Source organism: Magallana gigas, chromosome 1 (genome assembly GCF_963853765.1).
Source record: "Magallana gigas chromosome 1, xbMagGiga1.1, whole genome shotgun sequence".
In the NCBI taxonomy this organism is placed as follows: Eukaryota; Metazoa; Mollusca; class Bivalvia; order Ostreida; family Ostreidae; genus Magallana; species Magallana gigas.
The window spans coordinates 69,148,729-69,165,354 of NC_088853.1; the positions used below are offsets into that span (position 1 = coordinate 69,148,729).

General features: G+C 32.5%; 1 protein-coding gene and 1 long non-coding RNA gene across 2 annotated transcripts; both read left to right on the plus strand.

Annotated features, from left to right (window-relative positions):
• Positions 1 to 489: 489 nt before the first annotated feature.
• LOC105325729 (uncharacterized) lies at positions 490 to 6,131 on the plus strand. The gene is made up of 7 exons (XM_066087664.1): positions 490 to 694; positions 1,661 to 1,888; positions 3,559 to 3,813; positions 4,169 to 4,303; positions 5,519 to 5,656; positions 5,749 to 5,886; positions 6,124 to 6,131. The coding sequence occupies exons 1-7, from the start codon at positions 622 to 624 to the stop codon at positions 6,129 to 6,131; spliced, it is 975 nt and encodes a 324-aa protein (XP_065943736.1). The 5' UTR covers positions 490 to 621.
• Positions 6,132 to 6,842: 711 nt separating this feature from the next.
• On the plus strand, positions 6,843 to 11,192 carry LOC136273056 (uncharacterized). Its single transcript, XR_010711228.1, has 4 exons — positions 6,843 to 6,980; positions 8,027 to 9,672; positions 9,796 to 9,884; positions 10,429 to 11,192. It is a non-coding gene; the product is annotated as an uncharacterized lncRNA (long non-coding RNA).
• The last annotated feature ends 5,434 nt before the right edge of the window (positions 11,193 to 16,626 follow it).

Genomic DNA, 16,626 nt, shown 5'->3' on the forward strand with positions numbered 1-16,626 from the left:
GGAATTATCATACATGACTTCAAAAAGTATTTGATATCTAATAGAACAGTTGTTTATAAGTTAGGCGTGTTTACCTTTTCATGATAAATTTAAATTTCCAAAGTTTTTTTTTTACCAGACTGGTCAATGTTATATCTCATACATTGTTTTTTTATATTGCTTAACACCAGACATTGAAACTGTCTACATTTTCCCTATTCTCTCTGTTATATACTAATTACACTAACAAAAACGTTAAACAGGACATGGTTATATTTATCATTGTATTTCAAGTGTAATATCTGTGATGACTAGCCTTTTATTACCGGAATGTCGATAAACAGAAAAATGCTAGAGGAGATATCTCCGTGATGTCATTGACAATTTTAAAGAGCACTCGCTTCCTTTGTTTCCATTACAATTCCAAAAAGCCAGAAATATGAAGTACATACAATGAACATTCATTTTTAAACGAGGAAATGAGTTATAGTATTATAACATCCCGAAGCAAACTTGAAATAAACAAACTTCGAAAATTTCGGGGGTAAAGACCGTTTTCTACGGCACTCTGTTTAACAAATGTCTACGTGAAACTATAAACAGAATTCAAGAGTCGGGTGTGTTTCCTGGTTTTATTTTCTGATGTCCGGGTTTGTCACACAGATGTATGAAGTGTTTGTGTGTGTCGGAGTTTTTGTGTTTGCTAATGGTTACGGTGAGACAATTCTTTTTTAAGTTAACATTTAATTTTAATAAATAAAATCGGCCCAATCTTGTATAGTTGGTGAACTTTCGATATTCAGAAAGAAAATTTTTTGTTAGACTTAACAGATTAAATAAAGTTGTTTTTTTCGTCTTAAGTAACGGATATTTGCTCTGGTTACTGTATCTAAATACACGTTCAAGGATCCTGATATCGGGGAAAATGAAACAGGTGTTTTATTATAATACTGTACTATGTCAATATTTCCTAATGGAAAACAAAACGTTTAGATTGTCAATAAGAAAAGAAAATCTTATTGTTGCACGGCCAGTTAGTTTGAACTATGACGCTTCACGTCCTAAGATTTTGTTAACGGCGGTAATTAGTTTTTTTAACCGCATTATTCATTTATATTTGTTCTCAATGTTACGTGTTAATTAGGAATGTGCATGACGTTATCTTGGGTTGTATTTCACCTAAAACATTCTAGTTGAAGGTAAAAAGACATGATATGAATCTACAGATGATCAACAGCTTGTCATTGTGGGTGATATTTTAACATATAAACATAAAATGACGCCTAATTATCGTGCCGATATCTCAGACATTGTAATTTTTTTAAATATTTAATTAACAGCACGTGATCAGCTCGAAAACTTTAATTAATTTATATATTGATGATACAAAACAATAGACGATGCAGTCATTGTGTACAATGTAAATTAAAGAAAAATTAATGTCCGCCAAAAAAGCGACGAAACGAAAAACAAATCTGGATGCATATATCTTTTTATCAAAATCGTCCGGTTTTTATTGTACCTTTAAATGATGTTGTTATACATATGATTGTAATAAGTAGAGGATTGATTTAGAAATGTAATGACTTATTAAAATAAATTTTCCATATTAATATACATTTCTTTTTTTAACGAATTGTAGCTTAACATTGTTTAAAAAGGTTTTTTTTCTTCGAAACAGTTAATTTCGCCCTCAACAAACCAGCATACCAACAGTACCCTTTAACAACTGACAGCATATATGACGCCAGTAACGCTGTAGATGAACGTAAATCAGACCTGAGATGGAATGGAGGTCAATGTGCTTTATCACGGTCCGGACAAACCGCCACCTGGTGGGTGAACCTGACCACAATCCACAGCATACACCACATCACCATCTACTTCACGACGAACAATAAACCATGGGGTATAGTCACATTTACTAAGAGTCCAGTAAGATATAAATATGCTTCAACTATAGCTGTATCGATACATTTAGTGTTTCGCTTTTATGTTTTGGCTATAGATGTATCGAAACATTTAGTGTTTAGCCCCACATATCACCCCAATTCTTATTAGAGTAAACCAGTCTATTAGAATATTGTGTTCTGAAATAAAATACGACGATATACCAATACGTTACATGTATGAAACAATATCATGTAAAACCCAAAAGTGTGTGATATTAATCTTCATTAAATTGTTTCCATGAAATTTAACCTCTCGAATTACATCTTCTCAACCTCAACAACAAATCAACTCTCCGACTAATAAGATGATGAATTTGTTATTTTGATTATTATAAGTAATATCAACATTAAAATAAAATAAAAATTCAAGCACATTGGGTATTTTATGAAATGTTGAACGATGTAAATTTAAATATCTATATTAATTACTATATATACGTCTGATAATTACGACACTATATCACATCAGTATTAAAATGATCAGTAATGCAACATGCTTAAACCTGAAATCCACTTGTTATAACTACTGAGATAGAAATAGATCAATACCGTAACCATGTAACGTTAGATATGCCCAGTGTCACGGTAGGTGTTAGCACGATAAAGGACCCTCACTTCTCTTGTAAGCCGCGGTGTGGAGAAATGGTTTACAATGTAAACAGAACGTTCTCCTTGGGTACACTGCTTTTTTAGAAAGGTGTTAATACTCAGTATCATTTGATGGATGTTGAACAATTGAAATCTAAACTGTGTTTAAACATTTGCTATATTTTTCATGAAATAAGCTATTTCTACAGAACATTTCTGCACGGATATCTTTGAAAGTGCAGTTTTACCTAGAGATAATAGTGTGTTAGAATCCTTACAAATAAATCTATATTGTGACTATGCAACGAATAATAGGCCCAGTGTCGCAGTAGGTGTTAGCACGATAAAGGACATGTACTGCTCTTGTGAGCCTTGGTGTGAATCACTAAGGGTATGATAATGAATGGATAGCATTCTTTCTTGAATTAAAAGCTTCTTTAGGACGAAATACTTCTTTATAACCAACCCGTGAATACTCAATATGAGTTGATGGATGTTAAGAACTGAGATTAAAATGTGTGATTATACGTTTGTCTGCTCTTTGTAAGCAGCCACTAATTTCCTATTAGTGATTTTCTTGTTTTAATTTTACTTCTGCCTCCTACATGAAAGGTAAATTATATAAACATATTGTGCGCGACTCTAATACAACGAATGCGATTTAGGAACTTCAATAATTATCTAGCTTTATTAATCAAATAATCTAAAAGAAGAAATAAATATTATTTTTGATGTTTACTGCAAATTCATTTAATGTCAACAATGATGTATGCGATTACTTACAGACAGACTACAGTTAAACAGAATGTATGACATGCGCGGATCCAGAAAATTTTTCCAGGGGGGGTCCGAAGGATAATTGTGTTTGCCAGTGGAGGTCCGAGGCATATTTTCGATAATTTTACTATGTAAATTTAATAAATTTTCATTTTCCAGGGGGGGGTCGGGACCCCCCCGAACGCCATGTGTTTGTTAAACTGTGTTTGTCTAGCTACATTGTTATGTACGTCCATCAATAATTAATAAACATTTAATGCAGGTCCTTCTAATTGGCGCACTAAGTATTTCCTTGGATTCTCTGTGTACGTCTCCAATACAACAGACATACTACAGGGAACACTGTGTTACAAGGACGACAACTTTACACTAGACACCATACCTGCTGTCTTCAACACCACCTGTCCTGTACATGGACAGTACGTCATCTACTACAACGAGAGACTACCAGGAGTTACCTACCCTGACGGTTACTCTGATCGTGTTGCCAGTGACATTTGTGAATTGGAGGTGTATGGTGAGTGTAGTGTAATGTTATACTGCTTTTAAATTATGATCAGGATAAGTTAAGGTGCATGACGTGATATTTTAATAAAAATTAACAGACTGATGACATATGGTCTTGTATTTGTTGGTGAAAGTTTCAGTGTTTGTATTTTTCCTCGCACGATAAGAATCAAATTGCAATTTAAAAAAAAAACAAAGCAACTAAAAAGCTGTGGATTAAAGTAACCAAAGACCGTTTTATTTAACTGTCCATTTTAAACCCACACGGTTCTACATTGAAATATGATATAAACCATTTTAAAATATATTGCTTTATCGCATGGCGCATATTTTAAAAACCCTTAAGTATCTTATTCATATCAAAGGTTGTCCTGCTACCGGATATTTTGGGTCCAACTGTTCCGTTCCCTGTCCAGACGTAAACTGTCAGTACTGTCACATAGAGACGGGCACCTGTCAGGGCTGTAAACCTGGATACAAAGGTCACCGATGTGAACTTGGTAAAACTGCTTATGTGCAACTATAAAGAAAACAAAATATGATTAATATTGTACGGCTGTAGTCTTAACATTTAAAAATCTTTGCAATTAACAGTGCGACGTATGCAATTAAAAATCTTTCAGTAACATTTATACGCAACTTCACATTGTAAAATTATCTAGGATAATTTGTGTTTAATTCTGTAAACAGTTGTGTAGCAATTAATTAAATGCTAACATTCAGTATATGTGTTGGCTATGTTTGCATTGGAAATATACGTCATTCAATGCTCAAAAACACACTGTAAACATTACCATGTGGTATAAGCAGAAGTAACGTCATTACGCGTTTTGAACATTAGATAAATTATGAATAAATTTAAGTGGTGTCGATTGTCCTGGCCATTTTTAGACTACTTTAATTTCCTTCAGAAGAAAAGCTATATATAACAAAAATAATGAAGATCACACATTTAAATGATAAAATACATGGCTTTTTTCCTTACAAAAAATAAAGTTTAAAGCTGAACAAATCATACATGAACATTTTAAATACAGCTGATGGTTAATATTTTGACCATCAGGCACTTTGGTAGTGGACAGTTTGGTTTTGTTTCTATTTTCGGACTAGTTTTTAGAGCTCGCTTTTCTTGCCAGCGCTTCGCGCCGGGGACATGCACTCGCTATAGATTGATAGGAAAGTTAACAAATTGACTACTAAGAAAGAATGAATATCCGGTAACGTGATTTTCACACAGATCCCTTTAATGAACGAACGCTTAAAAAGCTCATATAACGTTTCTTTTGAAAATAATTTTTTAAAACACTCTGAAATCCAAGGTTTTTTTTTATTAGTTTACATTAGTTAAAATATCAAGTATTAATGGCGTTGTTTTTAAATATCAAACTAGGTGCTACAGTAGTTTAAAGGTACAAATGCTAAACATATTTTCACAATAGTCCGCTTAAATATTTGGTCTTTTCCGGAATATGAAGGAGGCAACTGTGCAGAAACAAGTAACCTGCTAACAAGCGGGCTTTGTACACATGGTTTGTAATAATTGCTGCATGTATATCAGATGCCCTCAAGCTGATATTGGAGTCTCGGGTCGATACGGGATGTGATACAGATGTTGCCATGTATTATGCTCTAAATAACAGAGTATTAACTCATAGTTTAACTGTTGATTTCCCAATACGTGTAAATATTTATATTAAATTGTTTTATTTTTATAGCTTGCGACGAAGGAATTTTTGGAACCGAATGCAAAGAGACATGTGGACACTGCCGCGATGTTAGTCATTGTTCCAATATAAATGGAACATGTTTGACTGGATGTGATGCTGGTTATCAAGGGGACTTGTGTAAAACCCGTGAGTAGTTACGCATGTAAAATATTTTGACTGAAAATATATTTATAATACAAAGAACATCTAAACTTTAAGAGAATTAACATTATTTGTAGCATGTGACAGAGGGTTGTATGGTTCTGAATGTAGTGAAACATGTGGACAATGTCGTGACCTAAACCAGTGTTCCAATATTAATGGAACATGTTTGACTGGATGTGATGCTGGTTATCAAGGGGACTTGTGTAAAACTCGTAAGTGTTTTGTTTCATTTGCTCATTATTAATAAACATACGTTTGTTACTGAGAATATCTTTCTGAATCATAAAAGTATGTAATATCTATATATAAATTAAAAAAAAGACATGTTAACGCTGCAAAACTTAGTAATTTAAAATATGCAAAAGATGTATTTTGGCATTCAGACAAGAGTCTCGGGTCGATATGGGGTGTGATACAGATGTTGCCATGTATTATGCTCTAAATATCAGAGTATTAACTCATAGTTTGACTGTTGATTTCCCAATACGTGTAAATATTTATATTAAATTGTTTTATTTTTATAGCTTGCGACGAAGGAATTTTTGGAACCGAATGCAAAGAGACATGTGGACACTGCCGCGATGTTAGTCATTGTTCCAATATAAATGGAACATGTTTGACTGGATGTGATGCTGGTTATCAAGGGGACTTGTGTAAAACCCGTGAGTAGTTACGCATGTAAAATATTTTGACTGAAAATATATTTATAATACAAAGAACATCTAAACTTTAAGAGAATTAACATTATTTGTAGCATGTGACAGAGGGTTGTATGGCTCTGAATGCAATGAAACATGTGGACAATGTCGTGACCTAAACCAGTGTTCCAATATTAATGGAACATGTTTGACTGGATGTGATGCTGGTTATCAAGGGGACTTGTGTAAAACTCGTAAGTGTTTTGTTTCATTTGCTCATTATTAATAAACATACGTTTGTTATTGAGAATATCTTTCTGAATCATGAAAGTATGTAATATCCATATATAAATTAAAAAAAGACATGTTAACGCTGCAAAACTTAGTAATTTAAAATGTGCAAGAGATGTATTTTGGCATTCAGACAAGGGAATGTTAGCTAATGTGTTTTGAAGAGAAATGGTGCTATTCATTTACCTTTTTGACATTGTTTTCGTATCATTAATACGATTTTTTTTTTCAATTTATAGCTTGTGATAAAAGAAAGTATGGATCCGAATGCAATGAAACATGTGGACATTGCCGTGATGTAAAACAGTGTTCCAATATCAATGGAACATGTTTTACTGGATGTGATCCCGATTATCAAGGAGACTTGTGTAAAACTCGTAAGTGGAAGAATAATCCTATTGTACATTTACATAGTCATACACATTGATATATTAGATAAATAAAGTGATAGATAGTTAGATTGAAATGCGGGTATGTGAAGGAAGCATATGGGCATTTTAGGGTCTTAATCTTGAGTTTGAAGAATGTTTTGAACCAGTCCAAACACTTGGTATTATCATCTGAGATAGATGTCAATAAATTAGGAAAGTACATTAGCACCACATTGTTGCATTATCACGTGATAACTTTAAACAGCTTACGTATATCCCTTAATATAAAATTAGATAGAACATTACCTCGTGGTTTCCACAAAACAATAAACATATCAAGGAGAGGCAAAAGATCTCAGTTTTATCAAAATAGCTGCTAGAATCCTATATTCTCCTCGATAAAATATATATTCCTCTCTTTCACAATAAATCTTTGTAATTTTTGCGCAGAAAACGGTATGTTGCATCAAAACAACACAAAACACGGGATTCTAGCAGCACTTTTCAATTTAGGCATTAATCACACTATTAATGCATGTTAAATTTGGATTTCAATGAATACGGGGTAGTTTTGTTCTCGTCGGATATTTATATCGTAAATAACGGCAAAGGAAAGTCTGACCGATAAATAAAGCTAATTACATATCTTTAAATAAATGACTGACAAAATTAAAATCTCTTCCAATATTCTTTTGTTCAATTTTCAATAAATCACACTAAAATAATTTATTAGATTTCTTAGATTACTGATATTTTGAAAATGTTCACAACATTTTCTGACATTTACACGACATTCAACTTTTCAGTCATGATGTAATTTATGTAATAAAATTTAATTTGTGAAATAAATTGTCTCCAGTATTCTTCTTTTTTTGGGGGGTCTATATTCCATTGTTTAGATATTTGAATAGGTACATGCTAAGTAATATTTGTGATATCATGATAGTATTGCATGCAACTCAGATTCCATATGCTTCTTTTAAACCCAGCATGGATAATGATAGATAGATAAATGCATCGATCGATATTTATTATATTATACATTTTGCAAGCTTGTCCCGTTGGATATTTTGGACAAGACTGCTCTGAGACATGTATCAACAGTTACACGTGTGATGGTTGTAACGATGTCGATGGAACATGTGATTATGGCTGCCGTCCTGGCTGGATAGGATACTTCTGTCAAAAAAGTTAGTTTGTTCACATACATGCTCTTTTAATTGAGCATTATTTTTTTAATAAAAAAAAAGTAATGAAGCTGTTGAAAATATTGGTAAGTTTCAATTCAGTGCAAAATATTATTAAATGTAACAGTAACAAAAAAATCATAAATAACAAGTAATTATGAAATCATATATGTTTTCAATAATGAACACATTGATCAATAACATAAAGAATATCCAAACTTTCTTTTACATTAATTGGTTGGTATTGAAAGGTACTAAGGCTTGTTTGTGTTTAATACATCAAACATGTATGCCGTGGTTTGTTTACAATTACGTGTTGACATCGTCCCTCTGTGTGGGTTGATTTAGGTTGTCTTCTGCAGCCTTACACGTTAATAGTCAGTATATACCGAACGCTTTATTTTTTGAAAGGTCTCAATGACCTCGAGTAGTGCTTCAATTTTATACATTTGCGCAAAACTGGATGTTATCGATTTTATTGAGTTTGCGTACGGTATTACCAAGTACGCATAAACCAGCCTGGGACAATACGCCCAGTGTATCATGGGTAAGTAATTTTGTAAATAATGCATATTATCATTAAATATAATGCGTTAATATTCAGTATATACCAGAATGTTCACAATTTCTTGTCTACAAAAATCTGAATGACCTCGATTAGATTTCAATTTAATACATTTGCTCAAACCTGCCCATTATCGAGTTATGTATAGTGTTTCCAAGTTTACATCAACCAACCGGCGATCATACACCCAGTGCATTGTGGGTAAGTGTTCATGAATTTGTTTGATTATTTTATTGTGGGATTTATTTTTGTTTTGTTTTGTTTGTTTTGTGTGTTATTTTGTTTTTTGATTTTCTGAATAATGCATATAATTATGACTTACATGGAATGCATAACATAAAATCTTATTCCTATATATGACTAAAATAACTGTTTTATTGTTATTCATATCCTAGATTTATAATTTATTTCTGTTTTTGTAGGCAAGTTAGTGATGGTCTCTCATAAAATAGATACATGTATCAATACAACCTATACTTTTTAACTTTGAACTTGGATGTTCACAGTTTAAAGTTGTTATTCCTCCTAAATATATATTTTTTGTTCATTTAGTTATGATATAACATTTTGATTTATTTAGTCCTTTAAGTCATTAGATTGATTTATACTTACCTTAAATTTGGAGAGAAAAAATGCAGCTATCTGCAGATTGAACAAATAAAAAGTACATTAAGATTGTCGTTAAACGCAAAAATTCTATCCCGACCTCGTCTTCGAAAGAAATAATAATAAATATATATATTAATTACATGTTATTAAAATTGAAAAAAAAACCACTTTGTATAAGGTTTTTTTTATACAAATCGTCACAAAAACTCTTTACTTGAAATAAGTTTGATTTTGTTATTTTATAAATCAATAAACATATAAAAAGTAAGCACCCATAATATCATTGTAGTATATACTGGTACCATTTCCACACACCTCGACAGATGATTTACCATATGTAAGAACAATAAAACTTAATTGTAGTACAAATTAACTTTATCTGCATTATTTTTTTACTTCTTTATTTATAATAAATATTAACCACTTAAAAACAACTAACCAACATTTTATAATGACCTAGTTCAGCTCCCTGTTCAGACGTTAACGATCAGCACTGTTGTATGGAGACGAGCACCTGCTTCACCACTGTCCATGCTTAATTTTAATCAGGTATGAAGATGTTTCTTCTTTTAAAGCTAATGTTATTTAAATATGTATGTTTCCTTTTTTCTTCCTACTTAACCGGGTTTTCCAACGAAAAAATTCGGTTATTAAAATGGTGAAAATGGCGGGCGGCTGCCAAAAGGGTTCCCTCATTGTACGGATAACTCCTCCTACAGTTTTCAAGATAGGAAGTTGTTCTTTTGCAGATCAATTGTACATATATCAGAGGTGTGCGTATTGCTAGGATTTTGATGTCTAATAATTTATTTAAAAAACAAAACAGCTTTTGAACTTAGTCATTTTTGGCAAAATATTGCATATAGGGTACACCATTTTATTGGATACGGGTTGACATGGATTATGGATACAGTTCACATAAAAGAAAACCCGGTTAGCTCTCACATTGACAGCTTTTCACTTGTTTTTGATTTTGAAGTGGCAATGAGTTATCCTGCAGACAGTCGGAAATATGAGTTTTGTTACTGTATTTTATTCTGTATTGTTTGAATGAAGCCAGTATGTAAATAAAGTGTTATATTTCTCTTTTCAGCCAGCATTAAAGCAACAAAAGAACACATTTTTGTGAGACATCCTTCATCACATATGCCCTCAGGAGTACTCACCAATGACGGGAGTGATTGTAGTGACTATCAAATGAACTTTGAGACCACTGAATTCATTGTATGACATTGTAATACAAATCAGCAGTCGGAAAGGGACAAAAACATATTCTCCTATTATTTTTAGAAGCATTACGGTAATAGATGTGCTGATACTAAACGAGAAGTGTCCCTTTAAATACAATGATGGAGCAATTTAGAAATGAGACATATGTAGCATTCACCATTGGTTAAGTTTTGATTTTTATATTCGTTATTTATTTAAAGTGGCACATCGATAAATTATAATTATAAACATGCAATAAATTGTGACTACCCTTTGATTGCTGCAGGCAGTGGAAGAGAAGAATGGATTAAGTCAATGTCACAATAAATCTTAACTTGTAGTTGTCTACGCGTTGTCAACAGCATCGTTTCACATTGTATTTAATTGCATATAAAATTGCGTTTTCCCCATGTGATCATGATATGAAAAATGTTTTAAACACTTCTTTTCTTTAAATAAAAATGCATGAATCGTTCTTTTGTAAATATATGCACTAAACATCAATGATTATGTAACAGGGACAAACTTTGCCGCTGCTGGGGTTGGAATCCGGGTTCTTTGGAATGCGGGAACTCTATCAACCGCGCTAAAGGTTTAACCCACTAGCCAGAACTAGAGAAATGCCATATACATGACTATGCCTCGGAAAGACTCTCTGCACGTCTATACACACATATATTCAGAGAAATAAATTTCGATTATTGTACAATAGAAATAAAGCAAAGTTAAGAAATTTAAGAATAACAATCATTTTTCGTACAATATTTTAAACATAATTTTACGTTTACAACGAGTAAATAAATCAATCAAACATTTTGTATAACATTACTGTGATTGCGCTCTGTTTTGCATGTCAAATTCAGAGATTAATTTACCATCTTTGCTGTGCAGTTCTTGTAATAAGGACAGCATCTCGCTTTCTCAAAACTTTGATCCTTAGGCTGATTAGTTGAAAATTGTTTCCTTTATTGCTGAGACAAATGAATATTATTAATATATATTGAATCATCATATCGATTTAAGCTTATCTTGCCCGTAATAAGTACGTGAATGGCGTACATTTATAATGGAGAGGAATTGGATAAAACTATGTAAATGCTCTTAGAATTACAGCCACGCCGTTCGGTAATACATGTAAATAAAAACGTAAACCATACAAACGGTTTAACATCATTCGAAGTTGTAATCAGTCAAACCGTTATTGAGTATGGGTGGTCAACAGATTATCCATCAGATCTACCTAAAATCTAAAGATATAAATAGTATAGCTATAAACTGTTATTCTAAAAAGAAAAAAATGCATGCATATTACCATTACAATTTGGGTATTTTTCTATATTTTAATTTAAAGGTCTCCTTTTCAAGGACGTCAATGTATTAAAACAATAGCCACGACCATCAAGACACTTTATTTATAATATAATACATATTAAAAAGGGGTAGGTCACAGGCCTAAAACGTCTATTAAGGATGCAAACGTGACAATTGTCCATAAAGTGTAGGTGAATTAAATAAACGTTTCGTTTTTCAATTCAATTTATAAACAGTGTGCTAACCGGCGGGATATTTATACATTGCTTCAAACGATCTGAATCAAGTTATTTAAGAACAAAGAACGGTGTGTTCGAATAAAAAAACGAAACATGATACTGAATGGAAGAATAGAAAATTAGAAGTTATGCATGAAATAAATCATTACATTCAATTCACTTGATGTTTCAGAACCAACCTACCATAGACTTATTGGCACGTGTAACCTTTGAAAAACGGATAATTCCACAAATAAAACTTTACATTAAATATAACTGAGGTTTCAACAACAACCTACTACATATTTATTATCACGTGTAGTTTTCAAAAAACCGAGTTACTCCACTTTTCATCAGGCGGATGCCGTATTCTTAAATGTCGTTTATTTGTCTCTTTAGTTCTAAAAGATTGCGCATGCGAGGTTGTTTTCTCGTTAGAAATAAAGGTTAAAGTCTACGTCGCCTTTATGTGTTTCCATTATTCCTCTTATTCGGTTAAATATTTTTGCATTATTATAGGCTTAATAAGAACAACAACCGAATACCCAGAATTGTTAAAACAACCTTGAGATGTTTAAGATCTACTTCCTTATTCAGTCGAGCGCTCTAAATATAAACGACCGTCAATTGCCTCCATCTGATTTGCAGGTAGCAAACACAGAAATTGGTTGATTGGACGAGGCAGACTACTGTAACAAAGCACAAAATATACATTATTATAGTTTATAAACATCAACTAATGGCTATTTAGAGCACCCCATCATTTAAATCTCATATCTAATTCATGGAATGTTTTTGAACAAATGTTCATGGAATTTTAAAAAAAAGTACATTTATGTACACGTTTCCATCTTAATTAAGCTCTACCTATTTAAAAGATAAATTTAAGGTATCAAAAGCCAATGCTTCATATGGAGAAACATGTATAAACAAGATATCTGTGAGCCAATGCTAGTAATACTAGTAATACCTCCGCTCTGGCGTGATTAATCAAAGTAAGCAAAGTCGTCACTAAACAGGAAGTTGGCAACCAATTGGTGCAAAAATTTATCCCACAAAATGGCATGCTTAAACAAATAGTTTGTTAGAATTTCAAGCATCTGCAAACATTTGTCTGAAAATTTAGGCTAAAAAAAGTTGACGACCAATTTGTACAAAAAAAACATTTCCTACAATATGGCATGCATAAACAAATAGTGTGTTAACATTTACAGCATCTACAATGAATAGTTGCTGAAATGATGCGACAGGAAGTTTTTTAACGGAGAGACAGACATAAGGACAGACGGACAGACACACAAGGATAAAACAGTATACCCCTTCTCCTTTATAGCGGGTGTAAAATAATCAAAATCATTACTTTAAAATGCGTGACAGTGTAAAACGTAGCATTTCGAGATGTTTGCAAATTATTTGTTGAATTAACTAAACACCTGATAATGATTTAATTGATTCAAACATCATAAACAAAACACCTACTTGCAGACTTCACGACATTTTGAAATCTTAGTGCCGACCTCAGGGTCTTTCAGGGTGTTAGCAGTGCCACTTAGAATTTTCCAAGGATTTTTTGATAGTCTTAGGGTTTTTATTTTGTTTCAGTAGTGGGGATAAAACCTAAGTTTTATTATTATTTCATGTATCGTGCATCCTGCATTCTATTCTATTTGCATCCTTGTCAACTTCCATGATGACAGCATTGTAGCAATATACCTTCACGACACGCATATAAAGTTAATAGGGTCTATAAATCTCGTCATGTGACTGCCGATACATTGCGTGAAAATCGACTTCCGGGCTCATCGCTACACAATGGCGTTATCGGTTATATACTGGACGAAGTTTGTGGAGGGACACAGGAAGTGAACTAGAAAAAGCGAGGCAGTGGTAGAAAGCGAACGAGTGTTTCGGTTTGTTATGGACGAATTACATGTCATAATAACATGTGTACAGGCATCAATTAAAGACACATTGTACAAAGTACCAGTACATTATTGTTGTACATGCCTCTCAGGGATCTGTGTAATGTGAAGATCGTTGATATACATTGTGTTTATGTGCCTTGGAGGTAAGATTATGAAATATTTTTTTATCAAATGCCTGTATAATCGTTTGATATAACTATTGTAGATACTTTAGGATGCTGAAGACAACGGCATTGTGAAAGATTTAACATGTCAGTGCCCTATGGGAAAGTTTAGATGCCACCATGGGGCTGCAGCATTGTTGCTTGGGTAAAGAAAGAAAACTTGATGTTTGAGAAATTATAATTCTTATTGTCTATATTAATCCACAACATGAATTCTGACATGTATTATTGTTTATTCTATGTACAAACGAGCAAGTAAAAGGGATGTCAAATGCAGTTGGCTGAAACACCCAAGTCAGTACCCCCAAATTCAACTGTAACGATGTCTGATCTTTATCGTCCTAAACAGCAGGAGTACAGGTATGTCTCCCAAAGTGACATCCCATGATTAATTTCAATTCAACAATTCTTTACTATAGAAGTAGTTTTTTATAACAAAAAAGTGAATAAACATTTTTCGAGCACTCACAAGGAAAATAACAGATAATGACAGATCATTTTTGCATAACCAGCTGGTACAATTAGGACGCTTCACAGGTTGCTCTTCTGTGGAGTTTATTTTTAACAGTTCTTTGCATTATACATTACATTGTTGGAGTTACAATCGTACTGTGATTCTTCGTTGATTTTCTAAATCTCGAAATTTAAGATTTTTATCTTCTTGTCATGCACGGATCCAAAAATATATTCAGGGGGTGGGAGTTGGTACAAAGCCTATTTCATAAATTTAACTAGTGCTTTATTTTTCGGGGGTGATCCAGAATCAAAAAAGATCAAATATAATTCAGCTGGAAAGTGTTATGTTGTAAATGTAAAGCATTTTATGCTGCTTTATTTTTTTCATGATTTGAATAAAATATATATGAAAATGAAATGGTTATTTGTTTTCTAGAAGGATACAAATATGTATGAACATGAAATGAAATATCCCCAAGGACCTTTTATCCATGCATAAAAGTTTTGACATCTTTGCGGCTCACAATTAGAATTTCGACAGAAAAGATTTCGGTTTAACAGAAGATGTGATAAAACATGTGATTTAACGAACCTCTCATGATTTGCAATGGTATATGATTTTTATCCAACTCTTGTGTTTTCTATTCCCACGCCAAGGCTCAGGGATAGAGAACACACAACTTTTTTGGATGAAAATCATATACCATCGCAAATCATGAGAGACCCTATATAATATGTAAGTGTTATTGATTAAAGCTTTACATTGAATTCTCTGTGAAGAACCAAAGCACAAAATAGTCGAGTGCCTCTGATTGAGGACTTGCTCATGGGTACAGAGTACATCTTTGGTGAAGACCGAAACACTTGGCTGTGGAAGAATCTCATTCTTTCTCCAGAAAAGATACTGGAAGCTGCGTTTATCTCTTCTGGACAGAGGGAGAAAGTTTTGTGGGCTGTGCAGCTTATCTCTTCTAGATAGAGGGAGAATACTTATTGGGCTGCAATAGAAATCTTAGGTTTAAAGTATCCAACTTCGGGCAGATTATATGAGCTACAAAACGCAATAGGTATTTCCATATCCAAATATTGAATAAAAGTATTGTAAGTGTTAACTAAGATAATAAAATGTCCTTTTCTTGTTAAAAAAAACCCTTTAAAAATTCTTTTTTACCTAGCTTAATAATAATTTTCTATTATTTTTATTCACATGTACTTAGATTTTTCAGGAAAGTTTAATATGCAGTACTATGAAAATATTACCTTCTGCAGCTTTAATCTTGTAACATCTTCTTGAAGCTTAGCTATCTACTTCTCCAAGACTGATACTGTCATTTAATTTTCTACAGATAAATGTAATCCATTGTTGTCTGTTCTTCTCCTTTAATTTGTTTCATTATCAAATGTGATCATGTTAAATAAATTCCATTGTATTACTTATTAGGTTCTGTGAAGTCATAAATTCATGTTGAACAGTTTTTATGTACAAACTTATTTGTGTTTTACGGGATTAATGCATTCAGTATATTGTATAAAGCTTAGTACCATTATTCTGGGTAAGATATTTGTAGTTGAAGGAAATCCACAAACACTGAGCCACAATGTTATATAACAATATCAATGGGTAATAAATGATGTAAACAACCACAAAATAAACTCCTATGTTGACTACATTCCTTGGCGTGTGCTTCGCAATCAGCACCTCTGTAACAATAGTTTTGATATAAAACTGGATCAAGGGCAATTTTTATATAACAATTTTTTTGCATAGAAAGTTGTTTCCATGTGGGTTTTTTTTTAATCTGTGTTATGCCATTAATATTGGAACTAGCTTTTATATCATATAAGATGAATGATCTGTGTGACAGTTTGTATCTTATACATTCATGCTACAAAAAGCAAGTACATGTAAATATAGTAATACTTGTCATATATAAAAAAAAAAGGTATAATTTACTTGGATTTAAAAATATTAATGTAGGTAAAGTAGTGAAATGTAGGAAGGTAAACT

Bases quoted from the DNA above. Each gene is read 5' to 3' on its own strand.
- LOC105325729 (XM_066087664.1), top strand. From the start codon at position 622: ATGTCCGGGTTTGTCACACAGATGTATGAAGTGTTTGTGTGTGTCGGA. The intron at 3,814-4,168 runs GTGAGTGTAGTG...TTCATATCAAAG, and splicing joins TTGTGAATTGGAGGTGTATG to GTTGTCCTGCTACCGGATAT. The intron at 4,304-5,518 runs GTAAAACTGCTT...TTATTTTTATAG, and splicing joins AGGTCACCGATGTGAACTTG to CTTGCGACGAAGGAATTTTT.